General features: G+C 44.3%; 1 protein-coding gene across 1 annotated transcript; it reads left to right on the top strand.

Moving 5' to 3' along the window:
• The first annotated feature begins 347 nt into the window (after positions 1-347).
• Positions 348-24,013, top strand: CIMAP1D (CIMAP1 family member D). Its single transcript, XM_087952770.1, has 4 exons — positions 348-437; positions 17,253-17,363; positions 20,971-21,078; positions 22,114-24,013. The coding sequence occupies exons 3-4, from the start codon at positions 21,054-21,056 to the stop codon at positions 22,596-22,598; spliced, it is 510 nt and encodes a 169-aa protein (XP_087808896.1). The 5' UTR covers positions 348-437; positions 17,253-17,363; positions 20,971-21,053; the 3' UTR covers positions 22,599-24,013.
• Positions 24,014-24,240: the final 227 nt, after the last annotated feature.

The following is a 24,240-nucleotide window of genomic DNA, read 5'->3' on the forward strand; positions in this document are numbered from 1 at the left end:
AGTGAAGTCATAATGGAGTACGGTCCTGAAATGCGTAGAAGCCAGCAAACATGTGTTGGAGTGAAGATATAGCAATTATTGTCATTTAAAGCTGTGTTTATTCCACCTTTGATTGATTGGAAGAGGGGTAAGGAAATACAGGTAGTACTCGACTTATGACCACAATTGACCAAAATTTCATTGCTAAGTGAGACAGTTGTGAGTTTTGCCCCATTTTACGATCTTTCTTGCCACAATTATTAAGTGAATCACTCCTTCCTTCCTTCCTTCCTTCCTTCCTTCCTTCCTTCCTTCCTTCCTTCCTTCCTTCCTTCCTTCCTTGCCTTCCCTTCCCTTCCCTTCCCTTCCCTTCCCTCCCATTTGATTGTAGGAAGGTTGCTGGGAGAAAGTCAGTGAGGAAGCCAGCAGGAATTTGGAAATCCAAGGTCAGCAGGCAGGTAAGTGGCTGCTGCTGGTTAGGAGAGTGAATGAGAGAGTCCATGGGGGTGAGTGTGGGAAGGGTATGAAAGGGTGAATGAGAGATGGCAATGGCACATGGGTGAGGGAATGCACAGATGGGCAGCATGTTTCAGGAAGGGTATAATGGGGTGCTTGCAATATGTGAGAATAGCCATGGAGGCCAGGGATGGTGCATGAGGATGGTACAAGAAATGCCACACAGATTAGGGAAGTGCACTGAGTAGTGTGGGTTGGGAAGGGCATGTGTGTACAAGAGGTGGTCTGTGGTTCAGGGAAAATGCGGGTGGGGCAATATGGACCCAGAAAGGTGCGTGGGAATTCCCTCCTCCCTGTCCCTCCATCCCTTCCTCCTTTCCTATTTCTCCTTTCCCTTCCCTTCCCAGTAAGCAAGGAAATGGCTGCTGCTGGATGAAGAATGAAGTGAGGAATTGTGAGAGTGACTGGGAAACTGTCATGGAATGTTGAAACTGAGCATCCCGTGATTACAGCAGCACCTGGCAGTATCAAAGCAACTACAATTTCCCCAAATTTCATTCCCTTGGGAGTCACAGGTCCTGGGCTTTGGAGCCCTTCTGTAAGTTATCCTGTTTGAGTCACCTTGGTCCAAAAATAATCGCCTTATGGTGCATTATTTTGCCCAGTTAAAGGTTTCAGAAATGAGAAGTTTTAATAGTAAAGTATATAGATTTTGAGGATGGAAATGTATCAGATGATTTAGACACTCAATATTCCTTTTTACAGATAACTATCTTTGACTGCAGAGTAAACTCTTGCAGATCTGGTCTCGTATCTGATTTAAAAAATCAGTGATATGTACGCCATCTTTTTTTTAGAAGGAGATCTATTTATCTATCTAGACAGGGGAAGAGAAGCAAAATTTGCAGCGGTAGCACAAGGAGTGAGTTACGGCATTAGGGTGCTACATCAGGCCTGCTGTTTCAAAAAAAAAAAAAAAACACCACTAGGAAGCCTTAGATGCCTGTCAAGCTTTGAGACTCCCAATTAGCCAAACTGGCAGCAGTTCCAGGCTCAAGCCAAAATCAAGAAGAGCAGGGAAAAACATTTCACGCCAGCAAGGTATTTTATAACTTTTAATGAATGGCTTAGGAGGAGGAGGAGGAGGGAGGAGGAGGAAGAGAAAAAGGTTGACAAGAACACCACTGAATGCTTCTTCCAGATCCTCCATTAGCACAAATACTAATTGGGAGATAGTTGAGTCACAGAGCCGTGGAGCATTTGGGGAAAGGGACAGTGGTTGTCACACTATCATTTTGCTTCCCCCGTTCCCCCCCCCCCCACAGCCTGGACGTGCTTGTGAAGAGATCCCCAGCCTTCAGTCAATAAAGGGCAGCATACATAAGGTGCAAAGCCAGTACCATGTTTCATTGCCAAGCTAAAAAAAGGGACAAGCCAGGGGTGATGTGGGAGGAAAGCCTTCACCTCAATAGGAGGCTCAGAAAGTATACAGCACCACAGATTTTCTGGCTGGTCTGTGAACACCAAAGCATGGCAATTATCAGGAGGAGGCGCATAACGGCCAAAGGAGACATCCCTTGCTGCCCGATCCCATTTTAATTGGGATAGTTTGCCGAAGCAGTGACGGCTGAGGAAAAAACGAACATAATACACGTCTTCCTCCAAATGGTTATCTTTGTCGGATCGTCCACTCAGTGCAATTCTGCAGAACACAGAATAATTGGATTGGAATCTAGAAGTTGAGTTATGGTTATTTTCTTGTTGGTTCGAAAAGTTTTCGCTGCTTCAGTCTGAGCAGGTTGGTTGGGGTGGACCCCATGTACGTCCTTGAGGGAGGTTTCATTTCTGGATAGGCTCGTAGGCAAGAGAGTCGATGGGATGTAAATATTCCTAAATCCTTAGCCGGGTCATTAAGTGTGGTCTCCCTGGTGGACCTGAGATGTTCCATGGGATTGATGCAATACAACAAATAGGTACAGGATTAGTCTGAGGTCTCTACACCACTATCAAGAGAAGGACTTTCCACTTTGGCATAACTGGATTCCTTCATTCTTCTCTCAAACCATCCATCTTCCCTGTCCAAAATGTGAACATTTTGTCCTTAAAGGGAGCTGTTTTTTGTTTTGTTTTAAATGAAGGTAACCTGTGATATTGCTTCTCCTGTGCTGGGCCATCCTCTTGTGTAAAGGCTACAAGCTTTGTAAGCTGAAATCTAGCCCAGTTTCATCACTTCCTGTTTTTCCGAAAATACTGGAAGTGATGAAACGGGGCACGATTTCGGCCTACAAAGCTTGTAGAAGCCTGCAAAAGCCTTCCTCAAGCCTTTGGGAGGCCGAAAAAGGCCTCAAACTGGCAGAAAACCAGCTGTGAGGCGCGCACATGCACAGTGAGGTAAGTTTGCCTGCAGCTCGCGTGCCGGCACAAATGGCTCTGCGTGCCACCTGTGGCACATGTGCCATAGGTTCGCCATCACGGGTCTAGCCGCTAGACATACCTAATTCCTCAATCACTCATTGTACAGTGTAGCCTCCAGGTTCCTGATCTTCTTTGTTGCTCTTCTCTGCACTTTTTCTAGGGTCTTCTTTCCCAGGGGTGGGATTCAACTGGTGTAACAAATGGTGTGATGAGCGCGCACGTTTGAAAACCGCCCATTTTCAGCTGTAACACTTACCTTCTACTTCAGCCCCGGTGAGTAAAACAGCTGAGGCGCGGCAATCCATTGTGCCGCGCTATATCAGCTGAGCTGCAAAACACAGAAATAAAGGACAAACTAGGGCAGGGGCCAGTGGGTGGGGCCAAATGATCACCTGAACCAGTAGAATCCCACCCCTGGTCTTGCCATCCTTTTTGTATTGTGATGACTAAAATGGGATGCAATATTTTGAATGCGGTCTCACCAGTACAGTAATAAGCGGTATTATCTCGATGCTGTCCCTCTGTTGATGCAGTCCAAGACTGTACTGGCTTTTCTAGAAGCTACAGCACACTGTTGGCTCATACTTAAGTTGTACTTTTCAAGCCTTCTCAAAAATTCATAGGGTTGGAAGGGAAATTCCTGGGAAATCATCACAGACTGTTGAAAATAGGGGTTATGTGACCACAGCAAGAGCAGCCCAACAGTAGCCAGTAGCACTGAAGCAGCGCAATTTTTCCAAATTTCAATCCTCCAACAGTTATGGTCCCCGATTTTGGATACAGTCTATAAGCCCACTTGAAGTACCTTGTTGCTCTGTTTTGCCCAGTTAAAGACAAGAGTTTATATATATATATGCAAAAGAATCAAATTACGTTAGTAATAACATGATGTTCAGCATGCAATTATATTTAATAACTCAGCACACCCTATCCAACCCTCCATATGAATAAAAAATGTTAAACTAAAAATTAACATTTCCTTGGAATCAAGGCTGTATAAATAAAGATTTAGAAATCAGCAATCGTTGGAATGCAGAAACCGCAGAAGTTAATTAAATAACGTTGGATTTTTAAAGTATAATCTTTTAACCTTAATTTAATTTTCCATTCCCCAAATAGAAAATTGTTGATTAACACAAATCTAGAATTGATTTGCTTAGGCTGGAGTTTTCTAGGAGCTGGATTTTAATTCATATTTCCCAACTTCCAGTACTGATGGAAGATCTTAATCAGATGAAGGATGATTCAGACACCAGAAGTAGGAACCTTTAAACAGTGAAAATGCCAAATTATAAAACAGGGAGGGCGGAAAAAAGTCAACAGAGGAAAGGTTACTAGTCTGGAGAGATTTAAAACAAGAACAACTGCTTCTGAAGAACCTCAGGGAAAGAAACAGATGTAAAAATAGGAGGGTGAGAGATGAGAAAAAGTCGGAGGGGAATCATGTCGTTTGGCTTGCAGATAGCACAGAAACCATCAAATACTCAAATGCTTAGGTAGCATCCTAAATGCATTTTCCCACATACAGGTAGTCCTTGACTTACAAATATTAATTTGGTGATAGTTTGATGCCACTGAAAAAAGTGACTTAGGACCAGTCCTCACACTTATGACTGCTGCAGCATCCCCACGGTCAAGTGATCAGAAGTAGAAGCATAGCCAGCCACACCAACAGGCTGAAGAACAGATTTTTCCCCTTGGGCTGTCAGACTTCTGAATGGAAAATAACTTCATGTCAACATATAGTATAGTATGACAAACTTGCTGGGCCGGTGCGTTGTACAACAAGGTCACATAGGATAATAAGATTGGGTCTGGGTTAGGGACTTCTGTCTTCATTATGAGTTGTGTTGGGGTGTGTGCAGGGGTGGGATTCCAATTTTTTAACAACCGGTTCTGTGGGTGTGGCTTAGGTGGTAGGCATGACTTGGTGGTCATGTGACTGGGTGGACATGGCTTGGTGGTCATGTTATTGGCTGGGTGTGGCCAACTCAATATCACTCACATCGAGGCACGCATCTCCTCGCCTGGCCTCTCATGACTGTGGGGTTGCTGCAACAGTCGTAAGTGTGAAAAAGGGTCATAAGTCACTTTTTTCAGTGCCATTGTAACTTTGAATGGTCACTCCACACAAGCAAAGTACCTGCAAAGGAGTGGAAAAAAACTCCAGAGACGTTCCAGAGACCAGAAGTCTAGTCCTGCCAAGAATGTAATAAGGGTTAATGGAGAGGCAGTTTCTGTAAGCAACACCAGAATGTTTCCTTCCTGCCTTCCTTACAGGATTAGGCCAGTAATTTCTTCTAACAACCGGTTCTCTGAACTGTTTACAATGTTAACAACTGGTTCTAGCGAATAGGTGCAAACTGGTAGAATCCCACTCCTGGGTGTGTGTGCATGAAGGGAGGCTCAGCCAATCTCATTGTACACAGTGTTGTACTCTGACAATAAAGGTAATAAATTTGTGACCTTTCTAGCTGGCTTCTAACAAGCAAAGTCGAAGGGTGGGAGGGAGGGAAGTTGGATTTGCTTACTGACCATGCGGTTCACTTAACAACTACAGCAATTCGCTTAACGTCTGTAGCAAAAGGTCATAAAATGGAGCATGGCTCATTTAACAACTGTCTTGCTTCGCAACAGAAATTTTGGGCTCGATTGTGGTGGTATGTCAGACTACCTGTGTGATTTTTCTCACAGTAAATTGAGTGAACCAACCGAGCATCTTGTTTTTGTGGCTAATGACTTATGAATGTGTTGGGCAGGCTGTAAGTGGTTGTAAGTGGAGGACTACCTGCAATTCTTCCTTATCAATAGCCATAGCACTTAGATTTATATACCACTTTACAGTGCCTTACAGCCCTCTCTAAGCGGTTTACAGAGTCAGCCTTTTTCCTCCAACAATCTGGGTCCTCATTTTACTGACCTCGGAAGGATGGAAGGCTGAGTCAACCTTGAGCCTGTTAGGATGGAACTCCTAGCAACTTGCATGTATTTATAGTGGCAAAAAAGGTCGTAAAATGAGTTGCAGCTCACTTAACAACTGCCATGCTTAGCAATGGAAATTTTGGGCTCAGTTGTGGTCGTAAATCAAAGACTACCTGTATAGACCTTGCCATGCCCCTGTTGGAATCTGATTCCAAGGGAGGAGGTTGAGCAGCTGATGGGAAGTGGGAGTGTGGCTCAGGTGGCTGTGGAAGAGGCTGTGGAAGGGCACTGTCTGGCTGGGCATTCAGAGGAAGACCCAGGCCCACCCCCTCTTCATCCTAGGGCACGCAGGGAGGAATGGAGAAGGGAGCAACTTGAGTTGCAGGGGAGAAAAGGGCCCTGATTCCCTTCATTAGGTGTAGCTGGGAGCTAATGAAAAAACCCTTCTAAAAAGGGTGTTTGCGCACAGCACCTTGCTGGAAGCAAAGTGTGAATTATCTTTGTTTGTCAAGTCTTATCTGGGTTCTGGTGTCCTCCCAACCGTGTGTGTTTCGTTATCTTTTGAAGTCTGCAGTTCTTTATCCTGCCTTGTCTCATTAATTGCTGCATCTGTGATTTGTGTTGGTTTTTATTTATAATTTATATGTACTTGGGGTTCGGACTGAATCTCTTCCTTTTAAAAACTGTTCTTGGGAGAGTTTTTTTCTCCAGCTGATGATAACTGGAGATTGGGGGCCATGTTGGAGGAATTAAAGGGACTACCTATTTTTGTGACTTTGTTGCTTTTGTGCCACACTCCGGGTCATCACAGACCTTCTTTGCCACAGTTGTTGAGTTAACCACAGCAGTTGATAACTGAATCACACAGTCATTCATTGAATCCGGCTTCCCCCATTGTACAAGTAATCCTTGAGTTATGACGTACTGGGGTCTGCCCATTAAGGTCATAACAGTCATAAAACGAGCCAGTCATATGACCAACCTGATGTTATAAGGGGTTTTTTCTTGGGGGGTGGGTAGTGCAAATCCATTGCCAGGGTGTGGTTTTGCCAAAAACTGGAAATGTGCCTGCAAATGGAAATAAATAGAGCCATATATGCTGCAAACGGACATAAATAGAGCCATGTTGCCAAGCACCTGAAGTGTGTTCATGCAACCACATGGAGGAGACGACTGTTAGAACTTTGCATCCCTTTTTCAGATAGGTGGTAACTTCAAACCATCACAAAGCCAACAGTCACAAGTCAAGCATTCCCTATACATATGCAGGCAACAAGAGGAGGCTGAGCTGCACAGAATGCCATTCCTGAGGCAGTGCAGACATATAAGACCACTCTAGGACGGGTCACACAATGGCTCAGTCCAGCTGTGACCGCCACTCTAGGAAGGGTCACACAATGGCTCAGTCCAGCTGTGACCGCTCTTTCACTTCCAAAATCAACTCCTGCTGTTACTAATCCAGCTGGAGGTTATGTAAAATTAAAAAGAACATTTTCAAAAATCAGTGGAATCAATTGTCCATTTTCTCAGCTTGGATGTTGCTTTTCACAATATTTTACAGTTTCTAAAGTGGTTATTAAAAGCATCCCCCCCACACACATATTTTTGGCTTCTGCATTTATAGATAAAAAAGTACATATAAAGAATATTTCCCTCCATGGCAAAAATGAGAGCTTTTACTTGACTTTTTTTGTGGTTTCTGCATTGAGTTGGAAGCTGGTCTCTCAAACCTCTTTCTATATAGATGAGCCAGCTCTTTGAATGCTGGAAACCAAGTTACTTTTTTGAGATTTAATGGTTCGGGTTAAAGGCTTTTTTCCCCCATTTCTTAAAACGTTTGCAATGTGTCCCCTCTCTTTCTTAATACTTTTAAATTTTAAAATCTATTCATCTTAATTTAAAATTCCTTCTGTTATCCTTTTATTGTTTCTTTTAGTTTTCCATTTATTTCTTGCATGGTCTGGCATTAATGTTAAAATTCAGGGTTTGGAGTTTTTTCCTCATTCACTTGTCCTCCATGATACAGGTAATCCTCAACTTACGACCACGACTGGGCCCAACATTTCTGTTGCTAAGTGAGACATTTGTTAAATGATTTTTTTTCTTGCCACAGGTTACCAAAGGTTGTTAAGTGAATCACTGCAGTTGTTCAGTTATTAATATGGTTAAGTGAAATCTGGCTTCCCCATTGACTGCTTATCAGAAGGTCACAAAAGGGGATCACGTGACACCAGACACCACAACTGTCATAAATATGAGACAATTGCCAAGTGCCTAAATTTTGATCATGTGACCATGGAGATGCTGCAAGTGTCGTAAGTGTGAAAAAAGATCATATTTTTTTCTGTGCCATTAAAACTTCAGTCACTGTTGTAAGTCGAGGACTACCTGTATCACTAGCTGCATTGAAGCAGAAATAAGGGGACTTTCCCAGAGGAGCCAAAAAGTAAAAAAACAAAAACATAACAAAAAGTAATTTCTATGCTACTGTTCTTCCTGAAAGAGTTGAGAGTATTTTATGAGAACCTGTTGTGGTTAGCTGGCAGCAGGTGCGGACAGCTGAGGAGAGTAAGGACTCAGATGAGGGGCCAGGACCATCAGGGAGTGGACTGCTCCCTTCAGAGATTGTGGGGGCTGGCAGCAGTGATGAGGAGGTTCCCGAGGAGCCTGTGCCAAGTGCATGTGCACGCAGGATTGCTCGTAGGAAAGAGCAGCTACAACAGCATGGGCGACTCGGGAGTAAGGCTGCAAGGTCATGGCCCCTCCTTCCAGAAGATAAAAGCCAGCTGTGAAACGAACGTACTTTGCAGAAGGCAAAGACATTTTGAAACTCCAGCCTCTTGGACATTCTAGTATCCTGAGTTTGTATTTGAAGATTCTGGTATTGCAAATGATTTCTAGTCTGTTATCTTTTGGAAAGTCTTGCACAGTTTGGCAAGGCTTGTGCTTATCACAGCTAATTATTTTGCAAAAGCATTACAAGGTTTCTGTTCCTTTTGGATTGTGTTTGATTTGTTGGAAAGGGGAGTGAGTCAGTGTTCTCTGAATTGGTTTGATGATGATCTTAACCTAGTTGGGTAATGAAACGTCTGCAAGAAAACGATCAAGTTCAGAAAGTACCGTGTTTCTCATATAATAAGGCCGGGTCTTATTTTTTTTTGAGCCCCGAAAAAACGGCTAGGCCGTCTTTTCAGGGGTGACTTAATTCCCCCCCTTTGCATCTTAGAGCGGGCGGCGATGGCTTGGATGTTGACCTCGGCGTTGGTGGGGCACTTTGTATCGGGGTCAACGCAGGCAGCACCATATCTGGGTGTGCAGCAAAAGTACTTCCTAAAGTACTTTCGCATGTTTTAATATAGGCCTTAATTTGGGGGGAGGGGCTTAATTTCATTTCATGCCTATAAAACATGCTGGGACTTCCTATTGGGGGAGGCCGTATTGTTGGAGAAACAGGGTACCAAGGACCCCTCAAACTAGATTAAACCAACCCACCTACATGTCTATGGAGATTCTCAGTCAGCCAGGTCATGGTTGTCCCAAAGGTGCTTTCTCAAGAGGCAACTGGACTTTCTTGGCTTTTCTTTGAAGACATTTCACTTCTTATCCAAAAAACTTCTTCAGCTTTGAAGAGAAATGTCTTCAAAGAAAAGCCAAGAAAGTCCAGTTGGCTCTTGAAAAATCATCTTTGGGCAAACCCATCAACCTTACGAATGAAGGCCTTTATTTATTTATTTTATTTATTTGAGTTGTCCATCACTTACAAGATAATAGGTATATGAGTAAGAATACAGGAAATAGGTATGAATAAACGGGGACAATAGGACAGGGACGGTAGGCACGATTGGGCACTTATGCACGCCCCTTACAGACCTCTTAGGAATGGGGTGAGATCCATAGTGGATAGTTTTAAGATTAAAGGAGTGGGGGGTTAGAGGATTTAATAACAGAGTCAGGTAGTGCATTCCAGGCATTGACCACTCTGTGGCTGAAGTCGTACTTTCTGCCATCGAGTTTGAAGCGGTTTACATTGAGTTTGTATCTGTTGTGTGCTCTTGTATTGTTGCAGTTGAAGCTGAAGTAGTCATTAACTGGTAGGACATTGTAGCAGATAATTTTGTGTACTATGCTTAAGTCCAACCATAGGTGGTCTAGTTCAAGGTTGTCTAAGCCCAAAATTTCAAGCCTGGTGATATAGGGCATTCTGTTGCGAGCAGAGGAGTGGAGTACTCTTCTCGTGAAATACTTCTGGACTTGCTCAATTGTATTCATGTCCGATATTCAGTGTGGATTCCAGACTGATGAGCTGTATTCGAGTATTGGTCTAGCAAAGGTTTTGTATGCCCTAGTTAGCGATTCAATATGTCCGGAGGAGATATTCCTTGGGCCTCAATAGTGGCAGAGGAGCAAACAGTGAATCTCTCAATAAAACATATGCATACACCAATTCAAGAGCAAACACCGTCAGTTCTTTCGTAGCAACCATCTCAGACGCAGCCAAGATTTGGTAAACTGCTTTACCTGACTGACCACTGGAGACAGTGCTTGACCGCAGAAGCTCTGAAGATTACAGCTTGATTTTATATAAACGCCTCCGACAGAAGACGATCTATTCCTTCCCGAGACCTCGGGAAAATTCAGAAATAGTCAACAGCCCACTATATGGATCTCTCTTAATTGACTCAGGAGCAAAGGAAATTAAAGCTGCACTGCCAAATTTCATCAGTTCAAGCCACAGGATCCTTTGGGGGCAGCCGGCAGCCCATGGATTACTTGATGTATCTCAAGCTAAATTATTCCACTCTGTTCACAAAGCAAATTGTCTTTTGTGCATCACCTGGGGAAAGCTTTGCTTTAAAAGGAAGCCTGGAGATAACTTTCAATTTATCCACCGCATTTGATTCATCACAGACGCCACCCCGAATAACAAGCTCAGTATGATTGGAAAAGTAAAGAGTTGTTCACTTTGGTGGAAAGAAATCCGTTCAAGCTATCTGTCCTCTGTGGTTTGGGGGCTTTTCACACACTGCCAGGGTACTTTAGTTCTTGTATGCGCAAAGAGCTAAGCAGTGACTCTTCCAGATGTATTTGCCAACTTGTCTTGGAGATTTAAAAACCCACCAAGAGTTCCTCTGTTTAGAAAGTGCTACAGAGGACATGCAATAGAAGAACAAACTACGTGGGACCAATAAAGGAATATTATAATTTTGGAAAACAATTCCACAAAGAAGTTTGCTTTCATGACTAACCATTTAAACATTGTAAATCACTGTTAAGAGCCAGTTTGGTGTAGTGGTTAAGGAAGAGGTAGTCCTTGACTTATACCTATTTGTTTAATGGCCATTCGAAGTGGCACTGAAAAAAGGGACTTATGACCATTTTTCACACTTAAGACCATTGTGGCATTTCCCCAAGGTTACGTGATCAAAATTCAGATGCCTGACAACAGGTTCATATTTATGACAATTGCAGAGTCCCAGGGTTACGTGATCAACCTCATGACCAGCAAATTCAGTGGAGAAGCCAGATTTACCTAACAACCATGTTACTATCTTAACAGCCCGCAGTGATTCACCTAATGAGTGCGGCAAGAAAGTTTGTAAAATGAAGCAAAACTCACTTCTGTTGCCTGGCTTAGCAACAGAAATTTGGGGCTCAGTTATGGTTGTAAGTCAAGGATTGTCTGTACCATGCCATGGAAATGTTAACTGAATTCTAGTCCTACCTTAGGCACAAAACAAGCTGGGCGACCTAAGGCCAGTCACTGTCAATCAGGGGTGGGATCCGACAGGGTTAACTACCGGTTCGGTAATTTACGATGTGCTTCCCTGCACGCCGCGCGGGCGTGTAAATCTTCGTCAGCTTGCTGCCTGGACAGCTGAGCAGCGCTACGTGCAGGGAAGCAGCGTTTGAAAAAGCACTTTTTTTCTGCTTTTTTCAACCACAGCTGTGCCTCGCACGTCAGCTGAGGTTGAAAAAGCAGGAAATAAAGGTCAGGTAAGAGCCCGGGAGGGCAGGTGGGCCAAAACAGCAGCAGACATAGAACCGGTTCTATGTCTGCTGCTCTTCAGAGCTACCGGTTCTACAGAACCGGTAGAATCCCACCCCTGCTCTTAATCCTAGGAAGCAAGCAATGGCAAACCACTTCTGAAAAAAAACTTGCAGGAAAACTGCAGGGACTATTCCAAGCAGTTGCCATGAGTCAACATTGACTCCAAGGCATCAAGGGGAGAGCCGGTTTGGTACAGTAGTTAAGGTATCAGGCTGCAAACTAGGAGCCTGCAAATTCTAATCCTGCCTTATGCCTGAAATCCAATGGATGGTTTTGGGCCAGTCTCTTTTTCTCAGCCCTAGTAAGAGGCAATTGCAAAACACTTCTTAAATCTTGGCAAGGAAATGGAGGGATGTGCTGTCAGTTGCCAGGAGTCAAGACTGATTCAAAGTCACACACCGCTCCCCCCCAAATACAATCTATCCACCCAACTACTTTTTATAACTTCTGTTGGACCAGGAACAAAATTATCCTCTGTTATCATCATGATGGTGAGCAACCCACAAGCCAAAAGAAAAATCAACACTATTGCATTATATATAATGGGGCCACCAATTCCTATCCTTTATCCAAAGCCAGTACATATATTTTTAATGCATTACTTACAAACCACAAGTAAACATAATATTAACATCAGGAGTAACAAACAGACAATATTCCATTCAATTTAATTCTCTTCTGAAAAGAGAAAAGTTTGGGGTGATAAGGGGGTGGTTCTTGTTTGGAAGAAGGAGTCCATTGGAGATGGGTGGTTTCTAATAAATTTAAATACATTAAATACAATTGTGTGCTCTGTTTCATTTTGAAGTTAATTCTTCAGCTTCCTTAACTGTAAAGCTTAGTTGATATAACATGCTTGAGTCATTTTGCAGTGAGAATACATACATATGCATGCACGCATACACGGCAAGATTTACTGAATCAATTCACACAAGGTATAAGCCCTTATTGACAGGATACAATGGCTGGTTTACGAAATATGCCGAATTGCCTAGGACTCTAGACAGCAAAATGCTTCAAATAAATGCATAAATAAGCAAATAAACCAAGCCAACTATTATGTTATTCCTTTTGATAGAAACAGTTGCAATGGTTGAATGATGTGCTGAAGAGCAAAAATGCTGACATACAATATATACAGTCCTCGAGTAGTCCTGGATTGCTGTCCCTAAGCAATGTGGCTGTACAGCATGTTACATAATTGTAGTGCTTAGTGACAGCCATTCAGGGAGTCCCAGTTGTCATTGTAACCGAAGGCTTGTTAAGTGGAAAGTGGAAGCAGAGGGTGCCACAGGGTTTTGTGGGGGGCTTAGCGCCGGGAACATGAAACTTTGTATGACTGGTGTTGTGTCTGGCGCAGGAAGGAAGCTCGGAGTCAGTGACTGGTTTCAGCTCTTTATTGTGCTCCAGTTACAGCTTAAACTTGGAAAGGAGAAGCGGCGGCTTTTTATTTCCAAGCCGCGGCGGCCGCGGCCAATGGCACCGCTTCGAATCTCCCGCGCTTAGTTCCACCAATCGCGGGAGATTCTTAACGGGCCAATCAGTGCGGCTCGCTCGACCAATCCGGTCGCCGCGCGCTTTAGCCAATCGCAGCGCGGGGTTTACGAGTATGTTAATTGACTGTACAGAACAACTGGTGTGAGCTCAGGAAAACCAAGGAACGACAGCGCAGGGTTTATGTGGTCTCAGTGAGACTGGGAGAGAAAAGTGTGATGTGTGAGAGTGCAGGGAAGTGGGCAGGGATGAGGGTGTGGGGAAGAGACCAAAAACAACTCCCAACCTTCTTTTCTGGTCCTATTGAGAGTTTTTGCAGGGATAATTCAGCATCAGAAAAATAAACACAGATGGCTGATGCTTCATTTCACATCTTTATAAACATAATAAGTCGATTTTTACAAACCAGTTGTAGATTTCTCCAACATGGAGCAATCTCAAACAGAAATATGTTGCAAGTTCAGAGCGGAGCTCCAGTCTTCAGCAAGCAAGCTAGTTTCATCTTCAATAGATCAGCAGGCAAACAAGAGGAGAGAAACAGTTTCATCTGCAGAGAATGAAGAGCTGCAGACCTTAACACAGAACCAGGCATAGCCTACTTTCAGTTTCAGTTTCCAGCCTAGGCTACTTCTAGTTTCACTTTCCAAAACAGTCCTCATTGGCTGATTACTTGCTATGCCTATTCATTGGCTTGACCTTGTTAGCAAGCTCTATTCCAGTTCCAGTGTGCAAGCTGCTTGGCAAATACCCAACTATTGTTCACCTGACAGGGATAGGCAATGGCTAGAGAACTTCAAGGGCCTGGTGCAAGTTCCTTCTTGCGCTGCTGTTGTAACTTTGAACGATTGCTGAATGAAGGCCATAACTTGAGGATTACCTGTATAGTAAAAAAAACAAAAACCCAACCACTCCAATTTATAATTATATAAATTCAGGTTTTCTTCCATTACCAGGGATTGTGCTTTCAAATGTTACATGTTCCATTTCTGAGAATCACAGAGCTAATTATATAGTTATGTGGCCTGCAGGAAAAAGTGACATTTTCAGCACATGTAGTGCACAATGCACTGGTTCAGTATAAGGAAGGAACCTAGTCTGTGGTCTGTGTTCTTCGTGTAAGAGTCAAGCTAGTAGACCCACCAACATGACATATTTCAATCAAAAGACCACTCTACAAAAAACTATAATTTGTTTTTATAAAGGGCTGCTTTGGTAATTCTTTAGCTTTTAATGCAGTTTTTGCATTCTACCTTAATGTACTCTGCATTAGTGAAAGGAGAACAAATGTGACCCAGAATGGATGAATTTAGCTGCTAAAAATATACGATTTCACTTTTCAAGATAGTTCCAGCCATTAAAAAAAACAAAAAAACTTTTTACCCAGCTAGCAGAAACTGGTTATCAAGAAGTATTAGACTACTGGAAATGGAAGCAGCTAAAACAAACAAGATTAAAACAGTAAAAGGGCACCACTGCAACTCAGCCAATCACAGATACACAGCTTAATGTAAGAGCTGATGTGAACCTTGGAAAAAATCCAAAAACGTAATTCACAAGGTAGTGAAGAGAATATTTCTCCAGGCAATCTAAACTGAAGGGGTGGATGTGACTACATCCATGGGTATAGCTTTAGGCAGTTCACAATAACCCCTAAGATTTCAAATTATTCCAGTACAGGTAGTTCTTAGAGCCTGCCTACTATAGTCATAATTCCTAACAGTTGTAAAATGGTTCGGTCACACGAGTAACCTGATTTTATGAGCTTTTTTTTCCTACCGCTCCAGGACTTATCAAAATGAAACCATTGGGGAATGGGGGAGGAATTATCTACCTTTTATCTGATGGGACTATGACTATCCTTATTGAAGCTCAATATTCCCAAGTGTGAAAGACCCACTAAAACAGAGCCCGCCTTGCCAGCTGCAGAAGAAATGGGCCGGCGAGGCAGGTGTCGGGGGGTGCGAGGCCTGGCTACAACTGTCCAAAGGTAAGTAGTAGGGTGGCTCCACCGCCCACATCCCCACCCTAGCTTAATTTTACACGTGCACTTTGGAGTGGGTGGAATCCTTAATTAGGGCTTATTTTGTGGGGGTAGAGCTTATATTGGACACACATGTAAAAATCAAGCTAGGACTTACTTTCAGGGTAGGTTGTATTTTCAGGTAAACAGGGTACTTTACCCCCTTTTTTCCTTACTGGGACTTGTCAGACGTTATTTTATGGGTGCAAGCTCTCTACTAGGATTCAAGCTATGAACTTTTGCAATTGAGTTAATTGTTTACCAGGATCTCTCAACCTTGGCAGCCTCAATATATGGACTTCAACTTCCAGAATCCTCTCTCTTTCTAGCGTCTCAACATCTTTTTTATAGTGTGGTGACCAAAATGAATGCAATATATTAATCCATTGATTCTTAACGGCTGAATAAAACAGTTATAACCCAGGGCTGTTTTTAGTGGATCCATACCTCAAAAATCCCCTCCCAGCAAATTTACCACTGCCTGAACAGTCTACTGGCTTTATGTGAGCTGTCTTCTGACCGGATGGAAAAAGAATAATCGACACCGAGAATAATCGAGCCACCTGCTGCGGCTCTGCTTACAGCTCATCTTTTTATCTCCAAGAACACTCCCCACGGAGTTATATTTCACTGCTCCAAGGTTCCCCAGACACTGTTTTCCCCACCAAGTTTGCTTTGGGTGGTATAAATTCGTTCTTTTTTTTCTTTTCTTTTGAATGGGTTGGTTGGTTTGGAGAGGACATCTTGTTAGTTTGTTTGCTTGTCCCTTCTATTGCGAAAAATGGTTGGCCTTCATTCCTAAGTGGCTTTGGTGGGAAAGAAGAGGGCCAGTGGGAGAAGCGGAAAAAGAAGACCAGCTCTCCTTCATCGAAGAAATTTGTGGGGTCAAGATGGAAGACTCTCCTCCAAAGAAATCCCCACAGTTTGCAGCCTTGGAGACAGGTCGGGGGGAAAAGGGGTGATTATACTTTAGGGTGAGGTGGTGATTGAAAATAGCCTATGTGGAATGTAAACCATGGTTTGTTGCTTAGTGTCTTTCTAAATCCAACCAGTGGTGGGTTAAGCAAACATGCTTTTGTATATTTCGTAAACAGGACCAGGGATTCGTTGTTAGTTAGATGCATTGCATTATAAATAATTATCTTTATTTAAGAGAAGTCTTCTATAGCCCTGTTCAAAATGATTGTTTCTGAAAATCTCTGGTTTTTGAGGTGTCTTGTTAATATCCCGTTTGATGTATAATGGTTAAGGCATCAGCAGGGGTGGGATCCAACCAGTGTAACTACCGGTTTGGTGATTTTACTAAAACAAGCATAGGAATATTTTGAGTTGACAATCAGTATCTTGACCCCAACAATCTTTTACCGACCTTCTGAGGTCAGTAAAATGAGGACCCAGATTGTTGGGGGCAAGATGCTGACTCTGTAAACCAGGGGTCCCCAACCACGGTCCGCGGACCGGTGCCGATCCGTGGAACAAATCCCTACCGGGCAGCTGGTTTGCTGGGCCGCCATCTTGTTTGATGAAAAAGTGCTTCCGGTGAGCTTTTCCGGGTAGAAAGCTCACCGGAAGCACTTTTTCATCAAAACAAGATGGCGACGCCCAGCTGATCTGATACTGGGCGCGGCGCCCAGCTGATGCCGGTACCGGGCGCGGCATAAAAAAGGTTGGGGACCACTGCTGTAAACCGCTTAGAGAGGGCTGTAAAGTGGTATATAAGTGTAAATCCTATTGCTATTCCTACGGAAGGCTGAGTCGACCTTTAGCCGGTCAGAATCAAACTCCTAGAGTGAGCAATGAGTTGGCCTGCAGCGCTGCATTGTAAGCACTGCACCACCACGGCTCTTCATGATCATGAAGTTAATGAAGAAGAATACAGAAAAATAAAAATAATAAAATGTTCCCATGTCTCCTTAGGTCCTGGACCTGGATATTATAGCTTACCTCCAACAATTGGATTTGTCAGCCATGATTACACCCGCTTCACCAGTCCTGCTTATTCCTTTCGTCAGAGGCTCAACAATCGTGGTAAGGAACAACAGCACTGTTGAACATTGCAACTTATAGGATGGGAGTGATCAGCCTCAAGAGATTGTTCCCCTAAAACTTCCACCTTCCATGTTTGTAGAGATTCTCAGTCATCCAGGTCATGGCTGTTCCAAAGGTGCTTTTTCAGGAGGCAACTGGACTTTCTTGCTTTTGCTTTGAAGACGTCTCGCTTCTCATCCAAGAAGCTTCTTCAGCTCTGACTGGATGGTGGGGAATGGAAGGATTTATACTCCTTGCAGACAGCTGGTCATTTGCATCAGTGGTGGGATTCAAATTTTTTTTACTACCGGTTCTGTGGATGTGACTAGGTGGGTGTGGCCATGTGAATGGGTGGGCATGGCTTTTCACTTTTGCTTTTTTGCAGTCCCGCCCCCACACCCATTTTTTGGGCCTTCTGGGCCTCAAAAGAGCTCCTGGGGGGTGTTTTTGCTCCCAGAAGGCTCCTCTGAGACTCAGGAAGGGGGAAAAAATGGAGTTTTTTGGGCCTCAGCAAGGGGAACCCTGGCACAGCTGATTGTATGAACAGCTGATCGTTGGGAGGGGAAAAAAAGAAATACCTTAAGGGGCCAGCGTCAGGAGGGCGGGGTGAGTGAGCATCAGGTGGGCGGGGTGAGCAAGCATCGGGCGGGCGGGGCAAGTGAGCCAGAGAACGGTCGGGGGCGTGGCCAGCCAGAACTTACTACTGATTCGTCAACCCACGCCAAATCCTTGCTACCTTGCTATCCTTTCTACCTTGCTACCTGATCCGGTGCAAACCGCCTGATCCGGTGCAAACCGGCTGAATACCACCACTGATTTGCATCCTTCCGTTTCGGAGCTGTCTCAACTTCAGCAGCTTTAATGGCTGCCTCTTTGCCGCTGGCAAGAAGAGCTTCTCCTGGATCTACCAGGGACTTTGCGGTATCCCTGGGATCTACAGGATGCGCTCTTCACTTTCGCCGTCTCTTCGAGACGGTTTAGATCCGTTTGGACCGTCCAGGGGCAAAGATATCGGCTGCGATCTCAGACATTCGAGATCGCATGCTGTATCGTCACGACGCCAGCTCCGCCCTCTCCTGATCCGGTGCAAACCGGCTGAATACCACCACTGATTTGCATCCTTTTAGAGGGTTGTTGAAGCACTTGGAGGTTTATCTGTGTCCTCAGAGCCACCTGAGTGGTGCTCCTGGTTCCTGTAGCCTGCAATCCCTCTTGAAATCCATTCCCACTCCCACCCCATTTAAAGGATTGCAGACTACTGCACCACCCAGGAGACCCCGAGGCAAACAGATAAACCTCCAAGTGCTTCAACAACCCTCTAAAAGGATGCAAATGACCAGCTGTCTGCCAAGAATATAAATCCTTCCATTCTCCACCATCCAGTCAGAGCTGAAGAAGCTTCTTGGAAGAAAAGCGAAATGTCTTCAAAGGAAATGCGAAAAAAAGTCCAGTTGCCTCCTGAAAAAACACCTTTGGTTCCACCCTCCATACATCTGATAGGACGTGGAGATCGATACAGGTAGTTCTCGACGTATCTCCAACATTTGGGACCAGAATTTCTGTTGCTAAGCAAGGCAGCTGTTAAGTGAGTCACCCCTGAGCTTACAATGTTTTTGCTGTCGTTGTTAAGCAAATTATTAGTTATTTAGTGAATCCCATCATTATTGAAAGAATTTAGCTTTTCCCATTGACTTTGCTTGTTGATTGATTGAAGCTGATTGACACGGTTGCAGAGGTGGGATTCTACCGGTTTGCACCTATTCGCTAGAACCGGTTGTTAACATTCTAAGCAGTTCGGAGAACCGGTTGTTAGAAGAAATTACTGGCCTAATCCTGTAAGGAAGGCAGGAAGGAAACATTCTGGTGTTGCTTACAGAAACTGCCTCTCCGTTAACCCTTATTACATTCTTGGCAGGACTAGACTTCCTGTGTCATGAACTTCTCTGGAGTGTTTTTCCCCTCCTTTGCTGGTACTTTGCTTGTGTGGAGTGACCATTGAAAAAAAGTGACTTATGACCGTTTTTCAGATTTACGACTGTTGCAGCATCCCCATAGTCACAAGAGGCCAGGCGAGGAGATGCGTGCCTTGATGTGAATGATGTTGAGTTGGCCACGCCCAGCCAATAACATGACCACCAAACCACGCCCACCCAGTCACATGACCACCAAGCCACGCCCACCACCTACAGAACCAGTTGTGAAAAATTTTGAAGCCAACCCCTGCACGGTTACCAATGGGAATCATGTGACCCCTGGATTCTGCAACCGTTGTAAATACAGTAGTCCTCGACTTACGACCACAACTGAGCCCCAAATTTCTGTTGCTAACCAAGACAATTTTAAAGTCAATTTGCCCCATTTTACGACCTTTCTTGCCACGCTTGTTAAGTGAATCACTGCAGATGTTAAGTTAGTCACACGGTGAATCCAGCTTCCCCGTTGACTTTGCTTGTTGGAAGGTCGCAAAAGGGGATCACGGGATCCCTGGAACATTGCAACCGTCATAAATATGAGTCAGTGGCCGAGAGCCCGAATTTTGTTCACATGACCGTGGGTCGTCAGTGTGAAAAATGGTCATAAGTCACTCTTTTCAGTGCCGTTGTAACTTTGAATGGTCACTTAATGAAGTAAGGCGAGGACGAGCTGTATTCAGTGTTCAGTTCCTGAGGGAAGTTGAATTGTTGACTCCATAGAATCGTGTTTCTCATCCTTGGCTCCTCTATAGTATGTGGAGTTCAGTCTCTCTCAGCCTAACCCACCTCACAGGACTGTTGTGGGGAAAATAGGAGGCAGGTGTGCTGGATATGTTCACCACCTTGAATTATTTGGAAAAATAATAAAGGCGGGATATAAATAAACAACCCCCCCGTCAGTAATGGGATTCAAACATTTTTACTACTGGTTCTGTAGGCGTGGCTTTGTTGGCGTGGCTTGGTGAGCATGGCAGGGGAAGGGGAAGGACACTGCAAAATCCCCATTCTCTCCCCACCCCATTAACCTGCTTTCCAGCTCTGTTCTCCTGTGCAGGGCAACCAAAGAAGACCCAGCCAATCAGCTGGGACTCGGGAGGCGGAGAATAGATGGGGGCGGGGCCGGTCAGAGGCGGAATTTGCAGTTCTCCAAACTACTCAAAATTTCCGCTAACAGTTCTCCAGAACTGGCCAGAACCTGCTGAATACTGTCTACTATTCTGTATACTGTACTATACTGTACTATACTGTACTATACTGTACTATACTATACTATACTATACTATACTATACTGTCTACTATTGACCTCACCCCTTTCCTAAGAGGTCTGTTCATAAGCGCACCAATGTGCCTACCGTGCCTGTCCTATTGTTTCTCTTTTATTTTTATTTTTGATATTTTTCTTATATGTATCCATTTCATGTATTCATAACTATGTTTATCCTTATACCTGTTATCTTATAATCGCTTGACAAATAAATAAAATAAAAATAAATAAATAAATACCACCTCTGCCTCCTGCCCCGCAAACTCCCAGAATTCCCCACATAAATGCTAAAGTAAACTGAAGCATTAACCATACATCAGAAGATCCGTTTACAAATGGTTCTCTTTCTTTCACTTCCTTTGTTCTCAGCCCACGATGCAAGTCCCGGGCCCTGTTACTACGTGTCCCCTGAGCTCACACGCTTTGGCAGGGCGAAGGGCCCTTCTTACTCCATGTTGGGACGAGCAAAAGCTCCAGGTGAGCTCCAAGCAATAACGGCAGTAGGAATGGGGAGGAGGGAAAGAGGGAAAGGGGGAACGTGGAGGAGGAAGGAAGGAAGAGGGAGGGAGGAAAGAAGGAAAGGGAAGTAGGAGGGAGGGAGAGGAAAGAGGGAGGAAGAATGGAAGGAGAGAGGAGGAAAGAAGGAAAGAAAGGAGGGAGGAAGAAGGAGAGGGAAGTAGGAGGAAGAGGGAGGAAGGGACGGTGGGAGGAAGAAAGGAGAGAGGGACAGAGGGAGGGAGAAAGGGATGGAAGGAAGGAGGGAGAGAGAGGAAGGAGGGAGGAAGAAAGAGGGAGGGAGAGAGGAAGAAAGGAAGGAGAGAGGGAGGAAAGAAGGAAAGAAAGGAGGGAGGAAGAAGGAGAGGGAAGTAGGAGGAAGAGGGAGGAGGAAGGGACGGTGGGAGGAAGAAACGAGAGAGGGACAGAGGGAGGGAGAAAGGGATGGAAGGAAGGAGAGAGAGAGAGGAAGGAGGGAGGAAGAAAGAGGAGAGAGGGAGGAAAGAAGGAAAGAAAGGAGGGAGGAAGGAGAGGGAAGTAGGAGGAAGAGGGAGGAAGGGATGGAAGGAAGGAGGGAGAGAGAGGAAGAAGGGAGGAAGAAAGAAGAGGGAGAGAGGAAGAATGGAAGGAGAGAGGAGGAAAGAAGAAAGAAAGGAGGAGGAGGAAAAAGGAGAGGGAAGAAGGAGGGAGAGGGAAGGAGGGAGGGAGAGAGAGGGGAAGAAAGAAAGGAGGAAGGGATAGCAGGAGGAAAGGAGGAAAGTAAAAAGGAGGAAGGGAAATATGGAGGAAGGGAGGAAAGAAGGAAGGAAGCAGACAGGATGGGAGAGAGAGAGAGAGGCAGGCAAACAGGAATAGTTGAAGTCCACACAGTCTAAACTCCCCAAGGCTGAGGGAACGCTGTTCTAGGGGTTCATCGCTTTACCCCAGGCTCCTGAGGCCAACTCTCTCTCTCCTCTTCTCACCAAAAAAAAAAAAGGTCTCCAAATTCCACATTCACCTCACCCTTTACCTCCCCAGGTCTGCCTCAAAGCCCCGGACCAGGTACATACAGTCCAGAGAAGCTGGGACCCAGCCTTCAGCAGAGGGCGCCCTCCTTCTCCATAGCTGCCCGCACCAAATCCCGTCCCGTGGACCCCGTGCCGGCTTCCAACAGCTACATCCTCCCCTCCCTGCTCAGAGCACGGATCCCCATCAGGCCCTCCAAGGCCACCCATGTTCTCTCCGGCAAGAACGCCAAAGGCAGCGCTTCTAAGGACCCTCGCCAAATGCCTGGCCCCACCAGCTACAAGCCCCACGCACCCGCCGTCTGCTTCGGCCGCCCCCCAGCTTTCTCCATGTTGAAGAGGCTCCAGAAACCCACGAGGGCCTTCCAGACTCCTGGGCCAGGAGCCCACAGCCCAGAAAAAGTGACCATTCACAGGACAGGGGCGCCTTCCTACTCTTTTGGGGTCCGTCACTCCGAATATCTCATGCCGTTCATCCCTGATGCTCCAGAGTGGTAGGGCAACAGAACGGAGTGGCCTTCTGGAGTATTTTCAAAATGATGATGATTATTATTTTTAAATTATTCCTTACTAGCTCGATACCCATGCTTCACTACGAAACTATGTGGTTGGCCTTAGTTTTTGGGGAGGAAAATGAGGGGGAAAAAATCTTGCCTCTGCCTACCCAGCATCCATCGGTATTCATCCGGCTAACGTCCTGTCAGTGTGTGAGAGAGTTGAGGGCTGTTTGGAAACTGAAGCAGTATTTTCTGTGCGAGCAACAAGGAGACAGCAAGGAGCCTGGGAGTGGCTTAGCTCAACTGTTCTGTACTAAAGCTGCTTGGTGCTCTGAAACTGAAACTCCTCTCCTCTGCTTGTGTTTTGCAACATATTTCTTTTCAGGTGGGGAGGGGGAGTAGAACTCCTTAGCATCAGAGCATGTTAATAATAATATAGGAAATACTAACGCTCCGATGATGGTCATTTCGAAAAATCCTTTCTTAGTGAGCACCTAGAAACCAAGAGGAACATATGTGGCAAATTTCAAGTTTTACGATTCTGGAGATTTTGTGACGATGTATGAATGCTATTTCGTTATCATATATATAGAAAGATAAATTCCTGATTATTAATTATTTTAATTTTTTTTTTTTTACAAAAAGCATAAAAACAAAAGCAAATTAATAAAGAGCAAAAAGCAGGAGAAAGAAAAAAAGAAAAAAAAAAGGAAAGAAAAGAAAGGAAAGTGTGAATTCTAGTTTCATCCTTGCCATGGAAACTGACTGGGTGACTTTGAACCAATCCCTTGGTGACTGTGAGTTCTAGTCTTGGCTTATGCAAGACAGCCGGTTGGTGGCTATGGGCCAATCACCAGGAGGTGGTGAGTTCTAGTCCCTCCTTATGCACAAAAACAGGTTGGGTGGCTATGGGCCAATCCTTCCCTCAACCCAACCCACGTTTTTGTGAGGAAAAAAAAATAAAAGAAGGAAGGTGTGTGGGATATGTGTGCTGCCTTGAGATATTTGCAGAAATAACAAAGGCGGGATAAAATTACAGCAAAATAAAATTAAAGTAATAGTACAAAAGGAGAAAGAGAAAAACACAGAAAGAAAGAATAAAATAAATAGAAGAAGCTTCTGACTTCCTTTGCTGCCAATTATCTCCTTTCTTACTCTATAATCGCAAAGGAGACTTCATCCTTTTCTATCATCTATTATCAAAATTGAATTTCGAAAATTATCTTACGTTTAAAAGTTTTGTTTCTTAACAGTGTTTGAGCAACTGGAAATTACCAGTAATAATGAATAAATAATCTGAAAGAAAAAACCCTCCTGTTTTAATGATATATTAGAATAAATTCTCACTATAGAGAAGACGTGTTTGAGAAAGGTTGAGAGTTTTAAAATGAATATAAATTGGAATTAGAGGGTTTTGTTTTTTTTAAAAAAAGATTGCCAGTCAAAAATTTGAAAGAGTATTGTGACTTTTCCCATTATAGATGATGGTAGTCCTCTACTTACAACCAGAACTGTGCCCAAAGTTTCTGTTCATAAGCAACACGTTATTAAGAGAATTTTGTCATGGTCAAAGAGTATAAGCCAGCAGTGTGCGGCGGCAGCCAAAAAAGCCAATGCAATCCTAAATTGCATTAACAGAGGGA

Source organism: Notechis scutatus, chromosome 1 (genome assembly GCF_049901735.1).
Source record: "Notechis scutatus isolate UNSWTSFEM ecotype Mainland chromosome 1, rNotScu1.2, whole genome shotgun sequence".
Taxonomy (NCBI): domain Eukaryota; kingdom Metazoa; phylum Chordata; class Lepidosauria; order Squamata; family Elapidae; genus Notechis; species Notechis scutatus.